This window comes from Periplaneta americana, chromosome 3 (genome assembly GCF_040183065.1).
Source record: "Periplaneta americana isolate PAMFEO1 chromosome 3, P.americana_PAMFEO1_priV1, whole genome shotgun sequence".
Taxonomy (NCBI): Eukaryota; Metazoa; Arthropoda; class Insecta; order Blattodea; family Blattidae; genus Periplaneta; species Periplaneta americana.
Genome location: NC_091119.1, coordinates 42,648,244 through 42,660,722, shown reverse-complemented (window position 1 = coordinate 42,660,722; position 12,479 = coordinate 42,648,244). Strand labels below are relative to the sequence as shown.

Sequence of the window (12,479 nt, the reverse complement as noted above, 5' to 3'; positions counted from 1 at the left end):
ATGTTAAAACAGAAGACCACGGAGGGAATTACGAAACTGTATTAGTCTATGCACTTAATTTATGAAAACCTTATATGATACGGATTATCCGATTTTTTCGATTCATCCACCCCCTTCATTACCATGGGTAATAGAGGTTCTACTGTAATAATAATAATAATAATAATAATAATAATAATAATAATAATAATAATAATAATAATAATAATAATAATAATAATAGTTATAATTAAAGCACAATATTAATGATAAATAAAAAATAAAATACGTAAGTAAATAAATTATCATCATCATCATCATCATCATCATCATCATCATCATCATCATCATCATCATCATCATCATCATCATCATCATCATTGAGTGGAATGTTCAAGATTACTTCATGCAAAATTATACACATATCGGATAATTTTTGGCTAAAGTAAAGAAAAAGGAAGAGACGCTTTCTGAATGACATATGACATTATGTAATTACTATGTTAATCTTGCAAGTTCTCACCAGGGGCGGCTTTCGAAGGGGGGCTGCAGAGCTGCAGCACCCCCAGACATTTGTGGCTCTTGTCTCGTTTTATGTTGTGAAATACATTTATTATACAGTCTCTATTTAGCGGCTCGAATTTTTTATAAAATGTCGCTCATTGACATGCACGCAATCGTTAGTGAAGTCACTTCCTCCCCTGGTGCTGCCAGAGCGAAACCAGAGACAAGGACTATGGGTGAAGCCACTTCCTCCCCTGGAGCTGCCAGTCTCGTCTCGGAAGCTTTGAGCGTTAGTTTTACCCCTCCCCCTGCTGCCCCTCGCCATGAATCCACTGTTTCCAGGCGCTGCAAAACTTGCAGCAGTTTGTCAGTGGCGCGCAGTTTTAAATACATTTTCTTTAATGTTGTGAGTATAAGAAGTGCAACAATGTTTAATTCTGTACACTATTTACAATCTATTCAGTTCAGAACCTTAACAATTCAGGAGAAATGTGAAATTAAGTGCCCATCAGTTGAATCTCATAATGGAAAGAGCCGCTAAACAAAATACGTACAAGGGCTCGCATATTTTTTGCTAATGTATCCAGTATCCCTGCTTTCTTCTCTCGATCTCCTCACAGTCTGTATTAGATTAATGTGTTTGAAAGACAATTCCATCAGCTGGAGCAACAAGATGGAGTTTTAAATAAGAACAGTAATGTTGTTCATGAGAAGAAGGAGCCATTGATAGAATGTTTTAAAACCATAACGGAATCTGAAACATCTAAGAACATCACAATAAATGAGGCAAGCACGGGACAATGCACAGTTGAGCAGCGAAATCTGTGAAAATGAAAACCCTAAAAAGCGTCGTAAGGTCGAAGGGATTCAGTCAAGGGTTGCGGCAGCCAAGGAAGTGTGTAACCTCATTATCACACAAGCTAACATCTGATATTATCTTCTCTTCTGTGTCAAGAAAAATTTGAATGCTACAAAAGCTCATATCCTGAAAATGACCTAAATGTATGTGTGAAGCTTTTTCCAATGTTCGATAAAGACAAAATAAAAACGGAACTCATTGTGTTGTATCAGAGACAAGAATTCAGAAATATCAGTGACGCAGCCAAGCTCTTGCAGTTTCTTCTATCTGAGAACTTGCAGGCAGAAGTTGTGAAACTACTATGCATAGCTATCACCATACCAATGACAACTTCCGAACAAGAACGTTGCGATTCAAAAGTTTGCAACCTACAAGACAAGGCGCATGGAACTAATCTTTAAATAAAATAAGTTGCTTGGTTTATTTTTGTATGCAGCCCACCTTAATTCAATACCCACGAGCAGCCACTGGTTCTCACTAAGATCATCAACTCACCTTTTGTTTTCAGTCGTGGACGGATCGAGATGTGCTTTGTTGACCAGAGCATCCCATGCAACTGTGCCTGCATAAGGGATGCTCGCTGCTATCTCAAATCCTATTGCTTTTGGCTTCTTTGCTATCAGGCTTTCTTTAACAACTACATATTCGGCCATTGTTCCAGACATCCAATAGGGAACAGTGAACCAAACTTCATCCCCAATTTCAAATTTTGTTACTTTTTGGCCAATTTCTACAATAATTCCAGCACAGTCGCGTCCCAGAACAACTGGAAATTCCCCTGCTAAATTCTGAAAAATTGGAAGACAGAAAAATTAATTTTCTAATGTTGTGTGTAAATCAGCGAATCAAGTAATTGTGATTGCCTAATAGGACAACCAATCAATAGGACAATAGAAATGGACTGACCACAAGAAACTAAACCTGCAAAAGAGGACCTTGAAATATATTTTGAAAACACTTCGTTTACTTCTAGAATTAATTCAAACAAAAATACATAATTTAAAATAGCTCAATATTATTCCAACTGCAGCTTCTCTTTCGCAATCTCTAAATATCTGTCCAAAGGTTGGTAAAAGTATGTAAATATTTTACTTAGACACATTTAAACTTCCAGACCACTATTTTTAACAGCTAATTCTCCTTATATCATATACACACTGTAATTTTAACTTTTATATACTAATGTATTTTTTTTAATGTTTTCTATAGTGATTATATTATTTACATGTAGGATCCTGGAAATTGTGGACACTCATAAATTACGGACACCTTTTTCCACTAATGTTTTGTTGAATTATGATTAAGGATATGATATATTTATTTCAAAACAACCTTACGTTTTAGTCACGATGGACATGATATTTTTCGGTCCATCATTACTATAGCCTATAAATTTTCTCCTCTCTACACACCAGTTCATTGTTTTTCCTCTATATTTCACATCTTTTCATGCTAATTTATCCCTGCTTTGCTATACAACAATCCAGCCATCCCTAATTACAATCTGCTAATCTAACTAATACCAATACTGTCTCCTTTCTATTTCTCCACCATCCTATGCATTTCTATCTATCCTTATTCATTACCTATCCTACCTGCTATGTTACAAGAGTTCTTCACTATTTCTTTTCGTTCATATCTTTTAACCTACTTTATGGTCTTTTGATGATCCACATTAAGTCTGACTCCATTCACTTATTATTTTCACGACATTTGCAAGATCATTCTTCCTTCTTACTATAGTACTTTATCGACAATTATTCACTTCACTATACTTTCCCATCTTTCTTCCAGGCCTAGTCACTATTTCAAATTTCTACCATTTTCTTATGTGTCATTGTCCTTTATCACTTTTTATCACTCCCACCACTTATACACCAACCTCTCAAATTATAGATTTTTCAGTCCTTATTTCTTCCAGTCAATAATGAAAGACTTCTATTTGTTGATGACAGCAGATCTCTTCTCCCCCCTCCCCCCCTTGGCGAATCTTGTCGTCTTCTCTGATTTTCCTCTCCACTTCCCTAGATTTCACGTGAAACTTTCTGATTTTTCATCCCTGACCTCTCTTTCCCCCTGTGTTCTTCGTCCATATTTCGCTGCGTTGTTGTTGATCTCCAGTCCTACTCATCTTAGCTGTTACCTGTCTGAGTCTTGTTCTGCCGTTATCTTCTATCCTCTGTTTACATATTGACGTCTGCATTATTCTCGTCCATGTGTTCCTCTACTGACACGTACTTTCTACAAGGTCAGCCCTGCTCCCAACGTGTTGTTGTTGTTGTTATCTAATGCCGGGCTTTGGCAACAAAGCCATTAGCGTTCTTGCTCTCCAATATTTCTCTGTGGTGGATCCATCAGGTAGAACTTCACAGGTTTGTAGATGATCTTCAGTCATTTCTTCTTCTTTGTTGCATAGAGGGCAATTTGGATTTGTGTAAATTTCTATTTTATTCAAGTGTTTGGCCAAATAATCGTGTTCTGTAAGCAGTCTGAATTTTGCTACTGCAGATTTACGTGGGATTTCTGGAATAATTTCTGTTTTTTTAATTAAAATGCTCCATTTTTTATCTTTGGCTTTGGTACATAGTGCTAACAATATGTCCACGATAAGTTAGCTCCCAACGTTATCCTCTGCCACCAGCTCGTTTCTCGTTGATTCATGCATTCTTCCTTCGTTGCCTGACCTCGTTTCCAGCTTGCTGGTATTTGCTGATGACAGCCATGAGCCATTTATTGCTTTCTCCTGGATGATGTCCTCTTTTCTCTCGTCTACAATGACTACTCCTATCTCCGTTTTTTTCAACTAATATGGTCCTCATTTCTGCTGCTAAATTCCTTCTTCTCGTTTCATTGTCACTTGTCCCAAAGTCCAGATGATGACAAAATTCAGATCGTAAATCTTTCAACTTATCCTTACACATTCTTGCAGCAATGAATGGCAGCAATACTCTTCTCCTGCTTCTTATCTCATAATTAAAATCCTGTTCTAGTTTAATTTTTTATCTTTTCAGATTCTTTCGCTTACTCAAAATTATTTCATTTGTTATCATGCTTGTAAACCTTACCAAGATTGGTTGATTTGCTCCTTTTCTTAGTTTGTATGCTTCTTCAATGTGTTCTTCACTCAAATCTATATTGAATAGTTCATAACACACGTTTTTCACTGTCTCATATGTTTCTACTCCATGTTCATGCTCCTTTTCCTTTACACCGAAAATTATAAGGTTTTTTTTCCCTGTTCTTCTTCAAAATATTTGATCTTATTCTACAATAGATTATTTTCATGACGAAGTTATTCAATCTTCATATTGTTTTCTTTTAAGCTGCCTAATGTTTGGCTGCTCTCATGTAACTCTTGTGAATTTTGTGACATTTATGACCTGCTCTCTCTCACTGCCTGCCTGCCTGCATATCTCCCTTGTTTTACTGACTTCTTGTAAGTTCTGCTGAACTAAGGGTTGTCTGCATTGTATAAATAGAGATGTGAAGCAAATTAAATCTCATAACTAGAGTCCGAATTTTTATGTAATTACATATTTTTTCCTTAGTACCGTACCCTAAGTATCTGTCTGAAAACTCAAAATTTTGGCGAATTATGCTACTAGGATAATTATATTTAATTTTAATAGACATATTTTTACATATTTCGCATAATATTACATATTTTTAAGGTACCTAATTACAAAATTTTACATAAAATTAACATCCATGTCAAATGTCATTTAAGTAAATGCCTTGTAAAGAAAATTATCAATATTTCAGCATAAACTAAAACAAAATTATAAAAATATTTATACAATTTTAAACTCAAAGTTATCAGTACATCATGGGATACATATTTCAACACTCAGGACAAGACAACCACTCCTGCCGTCTTGCACTTTGGCCTAAAAAAAGAAAAACCTAGGTGACTACATAATGACTTCATGTCACTCCATCACCTGAGTCAGATCCTCAGTAGAGAAACTCAGAACCCTCCAGAATATATTGCTGTCAGCCACATCCATTTGCTTAAATATGTACCAACAACTCGTGCAATGTCGGGAGTTAATTTTCGGTGTATCAGAACATACTGTCCGATCGCCAAAGGATTTTAACTCCTGAAAATACGGAGAAATATCTTGTGGCACACTGTGCTTCATTAACTTTAGAATCGGACCAAAAATTATATTATGACATATAAATATGTAATTTGTATGAAATTAATCTTATTTATCTTTATTTACAGTACAATTATTTTTTAAATCATTTTTAATTTCCTGTGAAATTTTGATACTGCATATTAAATACATATTGAGATTTTTAACTACATATTTTTAGGATCAATATTACATAAAAATCCGAATTCTAGTCATAACATTAATATGAGAGAATTGAATTTCACAATATAACAATAAAATGAAGTATTCTGATGTAACATACTGTAAAACGAAACTTACCTGGTTATATCGACTTAGCTGCTTCCTTAGCACCCTACCATATCCAGAGCATATTTTTATGTCTACTAAATCAACTGATGCTGCTTTCACCTGTACGAGAATCTCATCCAGCATCGTGATCACAGGGGCAGGGACATCATCGGCCATCATCAAGGCCTTCAATATAAAACACACACCATTTCACTCATGGCTGAATGGAAACATTATGTCTATCATTCTACATGAACCTTCAATCAATGTTTAAGTTAGACATTTCTATGCGAGGGGCAAAGCGAGGACATAAGTTCATGTGGAGGGAGCATGACAACGGTTGTAAAGTAAAATAAAACTATTAAGAAATACATTAATAAGCTGGAAAGAACAATACCGTACCTTTAACACTTTTAAGAGTGTACGTGCAGTAGTGGCAAAAAAACTGGACCGACCCTTGTAGCTGATTTCAGAGCCTTGTTCACTCCAGAGCATGATAGACCGGTAAATAAGACTTTCGTGGTTCGAATCCTGCCTGGGGAGGAAACTTTTTTTGTTCCTTATTCAAATTTATTCCCAATATTTTTCGATTGCTGGTAAAATTCATGTTCTGGGAATAATAAATTAATTAAGTAGTAAAATATCGCTGCAATCGAAAAGTATAGGGTATAAATTTGAATAAGGAACAAAAAAAAGTTTCCTTCCCAGGCAGGATTCGAACCACGAAAGTCTTATTTACCAGTCTATCGTGCTCTGGAGTGAACAAGGCTCTGAAATCAGCTACAAGGGTCGGTCTGGTTTTTCTGCCACTACTGTACATACTAGGTGCCTGAAATAAATACACTATAGAAGTATGCTCTACCTCCTATACCGTCGATATTGTCACCAACACCACCACCACCTACCACAGGTATTAGACCTTATGGCTTATTCCGGCACCAAGAGACATCTTGTTCTAGGACAAAAAGGCCTCTTAGCCAGAGTGAAAGCAAATCTTCTAGGAATGGAAACAGTATAAATTCCCTGCAAATTTGGAGACAGAGAGATGGCAGGCCATCACAAAGTCAGCTCTGTATTGCGCTCATAATGCAACTTGGAGACATAATAAATAGTTACTCCATATTATCAAGAGAGAGCCAGACAGACTGACTGTTATATGATGGATAGCAATATATTCAATCTTGGTTGCTTTTAGTTATACATATAGCATGGATCTTCAATATTTCTACCTAAGTAGTATATTAAAATACTTGGTTCAACTTTACACATTCAAACAATGCATGCAATATTGATATTTAATATTAATTAATGTATTGTGATTTTTATTCTCTACTTTACTTTAACCACCACGCATCCAATAACAATGCGACTTTTATTTTTGATAATTCACCCAACAACAATGGTATTCCACTTACCACAGCACCACCTTTTTAATTGGTAATAGACTCGGATACTCACATCGAACCCTCTGTAGCTGTTACAGACTACTGCCTTCATTCTTGGAACATTCGGTTGTTTTTTCTGCCATGACAAACCAATTGTGACTCCAACAACTCCTCCCAAAACGAATCCCACACATCCAAAATACATACTTGTACGAGACACTGAAAGATAAGGAAATTCTATTACTAGGGCTGGAACTTCTATAACCTAAAAAAAATAATTAATATACCAATGAACAATGACAACTACACTGAAGAATTAAACAAAATAAAATATATAGCACAAGACAATGGATATAACCCTAACATAATAGACACACTAATAAAAAAGGCAAAACAAAAAAAGAACAAACCAACACAAACACCACGTGAGAATAAATAGGCCTACATAACATTAACATATCACAATACCAATACTCACAAAATTGCAACTTCATTCAGAAAACTAAAATACAAGATAGCATACAAAACAAATAACACAACACAGAAATATCTAAATAATCACATTAAACGTTCAAATAAATATAATTCAACTGGAGTTTACAAACTAAAATGCAATGGTTGCCCACATATTTACATAGGACAGACAGGAAGATCCTTTCACACAAGATATAATGAACATATTAAAGCTATAACCAAACCCTACATCACATCAAATTATGCAGACCACATTATCAACAATAATCATGACTACCTACAATAATATAGAAATAGATATGGAAATTTTACACATCACACCAAAAAGTTCACAGTTAAACATCTTAGAACAATACGAAATATATAAACATACAATAACATACCCACAACATATACTTAATATGTACACAATTACAGTTAAATACTCACAAATTATTCGACGTCATGATATGTCATAACACACAAACAACCAGCCCCCGCCATAAGAGCAACATACCCCCACCCCTACAATCGACAAATGCACATTGCAGAATTCAAGATCGCCAGTAGTTCAAGAGACACTGATGAAGACGTAACATCATGTTGAAACGAGCCGTCTGTCGAAGTTAAAAAAATTTTAACACTTTTTAACGTGTGACTAAGTAATTTTATGTTTTTAACAAACAAAGTGTTAACGTGAACTTTAATCAATGACCTAAAAAAAACTCTGGAAATACATATGACTTATCCCTAAAAAATACAAAAAAAAAACTGACATAAAAACTTGGAACTATGACGCAAAACAAATTAAATATTGTCCAAAAATCATTTAAAAGACATTTTTATTTAACATTCTACAAAATTCTTTTTGTGAATACTAACTCCTTGTATTGGACTGTTCAGCCTATAAAAATTAGATGCGGGGGGAAAAAAGGGGTGAAAAAATCCATTGCCTGTCCTCTGAGTGGCCATTTTTTTTACAGCTACCAGTATGTTAACAGAGTCCTTGACTATGAACTACCGGTACTACCTAGCAGCAGAGGGGTTGGAACCTCTTAAGTGTGTTACATCTTTGGAAGGGGTGAAGAGTGTGAAGGTGAGATCGACCAGAAACAATCTGGCCATATTCCTAACATTCTTTTGTTCTTTGCATTTTGAAAACTTATTGCTGGCGAATCCAGTTACTTTCAAATTTCATTTAACCATAAAATATGTCTATGGAAAGGACATTCAAAATAAATAACCAAACGCAAACAAAATATCTTGCGAATATTGATACAAAATATGTTAATAATGTTTGGATAATTGTTAAAACAATTGTAATGTGACTTAATTCTAAAATATGGCAAAATACTGGTATCCACTTATGTGACCAATAAAAATAGTGTCAACGTGTTCAGAAAAGCCAGAAATGTATTTAATTTAACTTAAGTTTGTAAAAAGAGACCAGGATAAAAATATGATATATCATAGAAATCCGACGCTATTTAGTACACACAATTCTACACAAATGGTTCTGTTTACGAAGAAAAGAAAACTAAAAAATATACCAAGAGTTTCCTTATTTAGTAGGGCACTAGTTTTAAACAAATCAGTTATGTATCTGGGAGTAATCCTTGATGCCCAACTGAATTGGAAACTTATGTGGAATATCGTACAAAAAAGGCTACTGCTACCTTCTGGACTTGCAGACGAGCATCTGGATATACTTGGAGGCTACAGCCAAAATCCTTCATAGGGTTTATTGTGCTGTTCTACGTCTTATGATATTGTACGCAGCAGTAGTATGGTGATTCCGGACCTTGTTGGACCACGTACAATGGCTTGCGTGTTTAGGTATCACAGGAGGCATGAGAATTACTACAAGGGCTCTAGAGGCACTACTGCGTTTACCTCCTCTGGATCTCGCAATCCAATCTCGCAGCCATGTCAGCTGCATCTCGACTCCATGACCTTTGCCAATGGATAGGAAGAGATGGAGCATTTGGGCGCATACATATTTGGAAGATGGCAACAAATATCAATCCTGTTGTTGCTATGAGACAGGATAGTATGATTCAGTTTGTATTATTCCTGATAGGGAAGAATGGGAGGGAGATTATCTTAAATTACCACCTGATAGTTTGATGTGGTTCATGGATGGCTCCAGAACTGACACTGGTCCTGGAGCAAGGATTTATGGTGTAAGACTTAAGGCTAGAATATCTATCCCCTTTGATCAATATACTACAGTTTTCCAAGCTGAACTGTTTGCTATATTAACTTGCGCTCAGGAAAACCTAAAATGATCTTATATTATTATGATGTACCGAAGTACATATGATATTTCCGTGCAGAAATTCTGCGTCATCATATGATGAAGAATGAGTGGAACAGAGAAAAATTCTCTCCGGCACCGGGTTTTGAACCCGGGTTTTCAGCTCTATGTGCTGACGCTCTATCCACTGAGCCACACAGGATTCCCATCCCGATGTCGGATCGAATCCTCTCAGTTTAAGTTCCACCTCTTGGATTCCCTCTAGTGGCCTACCCTCATGCACTGCGTCATAGATGTATGACAGTGGCACAATGTCCACACATGTGCAGAGGTGCACTCATTATGAGCGACTAAGTGGCCGGGATCCGACGGAATAAGCGCTATCTTAAATCACTAAGTGATTGTTTTTCGTATATCACGGGTTCAAATCCCGGTGCCGGAGAGAATTTTTCTCCGTTCCACTCATCCTTCATCATTTCTGCACAGAAATACCATATGTACTTCGGTACATCATAATAATATATGATATGCGAATAATCATTTAAGTGATTTAAGACTGCACTTATTCCATTGGATCCCGGCCACTTAGTCGCTTATAATGAGTGCACCTCTGCACATGTGTGGACATTGTGCCACTGTCATACATCTATGACACAGTGCATGAGGGTAGGCCACTAGAGGGAACCTAAGAGGTGGAACTTAAACTGAGAGGATTCGATCCGACATCGGGATGAGAATCTGGTGTGGCTTAGTGGATAGAGTGTCAGCACGTAGAGCTGAAAACCTGGGTTCAAATCCCAGTGCCGGAGAGAATTTTTCTCCGTTCCACTCATCCTTCATCCTAAAATGATCTTGTCAACACATGAATATCTACATTGCTCTGATAGTCAAGTTGCAGTGGATGCACTAAGTGCGCACAGAGTCGACTCCAGGCTGGTTGAAGAATACAGAACTACCTGGGAACTTTATTCAGAAGAAATAAAGTACAACTCCTCTGGGTCCCAGGACATAGCCAAGTGTACTGTAATGAACAAACTGACTTATTGGACAAGTATGGAGCTTCAATCCCATATTATGGGCCAGAGCCTTACATTGGCATTTCTAAATGTATAAACAAGCTCTAAAGAAGAACTTGGTGAAAGGTAAAGGGGTTATTGTTTATAGTGATCTCCCCAAGGCTAACTCATGGGTAAGCAATCGAAAGGGCCTATCTTCCTCAGAATGGTCCAATGCTTTAAAAATGTCAAACAATATTTCGGTGGTTCGCGCAGTACCGGCAGAACTCTAAGCACAACCTGCTACCATCATCCAGACTGTAGTGAGCTTGAAACATTTGGACACGTGTTTGGACAATGCCCTAAAGGCGAGCTGCTGATCAATGCTAGACATCATCATGTACGACATGCTTTGGCGACATCGTTAAAAACTTTAAATTGGGAGATTCATGAGGAAGTACATTGTGTATCATCAGATGGTTCTTTCAGACGAGCAGACATTATTGCTATTAATGGATGCTTAAAACGGGCTCTTGTTCTTGACCCTACTATCCGTTTCGAAAGAAACCTAAATCAGGCCACCGAGGTTGATATTGAGAAGAAGTCTATATATCAACCTTGTCTGCCTTATCTTTCTCAAAAGTACAACGTCCCTCTTAAACAATGGTCTGTCATTGGTTTGCTGTTTGGCAGTAGAGGTTCAATTACAAAATTCACATGGAATTATCTCAAGGAACTTCACATTCCTTTTGATTATGTAATGTTTATTCTTATAAATATTATCAAGGATTCTCTTCAAATATTACATCATCAACTCTATTTCAATTAATCCACTTATATTATTTGCCTTCAACAATTAACTTTCTTTTTTCTTTAATATTTCAAATCACATTATACTGTACATGTTTATTGTATTCAGGACCCTTGTGGTCACTCAAATTCTTTGAGCTGATGTCTTTAATGAATAAATAAAAAAATAGGAGCCTGAGATCTACAAGAGTTACGAGACAGGCTAAACTTTTTATTGGAGACCCAAAACCTGACTCAAGTAAACAACTTCTGGCTTTGAAAAGGTGAATTCTAAGATGGGTAACCAGACTTTTGACTGGACATTGCCATCTAAACAAGCATCTACACATATTGGGCCTTAGTGATGACCCAACTTGTAGGAAATGTGGAATGGAGGTTGAATCATTACCTCACATTTTGCTGGATTGCCAGGTCTAAGCCAAATCAGACATTGTTATCTCGGGAAACATTTATTGTCTCCTGAGAAATTTTATGAAATTAAACCCAGATAGCATCGCAAGGCTGGTGTCACATTGCAGTCTTCTGGGTTGATTTCCAGCTCATGGAGTGCAGAATGGCCTATTTGTACCTAAGTGCTAAATACATTGAAATGGAAATTACTATTCCTGAGTGTCCTGAGTGTGTAATCACTGCCTGAGCAGTATGAGCAATACTTTCGGCATTTGGAGAAAAATTCCATTCAATTCTTACCTTTTCCTACAAATCATATTCTTCGGGGCTGATATATAAGAGATACGGAAGACCATTTGGAATGAAGGAATACAACAAACTATTAAAACAGGGACCTAATTATGGAAGATGTTCAGAACCAAGAAACTCGGTGACTAG

The 12,479-nt window shown here is 36.5% G+C and overlaps 1 protein-coding gene across 8 annotated transcripts in view; it reads right to left on the bottom strand.

Moving 5' to 3' along the window:
• LOC138695959 (reticulon-4-interacting protein 1 homolog, mitochondrial-like) overlaps window positions 1–12,479 on the bottom strand; it is a 56,903-nt gene that overhangs the window by 41,953 nt on the left and 2,471 nt on the right. For all 8 annotated transcript variants that reach the window (XM_069820379.1, XM_069820373.1, XM_069820376.1 and 5 more), the window contains exons 4-6: window positions 7,210–7,355; window positions 5,782–5,937; window positions 1,838–2,130 (exon numbers count right to left, since the gene is read on the bottom strand). In XM_069820379.1, coding sequence (XP_069676480.1) covers window positions 1,838–2,130; window positions 5,782–5,937; window positions 7,210–7,355 — 595 coding nt within the window. The remainder of the gene's footprint in view (window positions 1–1,837; window positions 2,131–5,781; window positions 5,938–7,209; window positions 7,356–12,479) is intronic.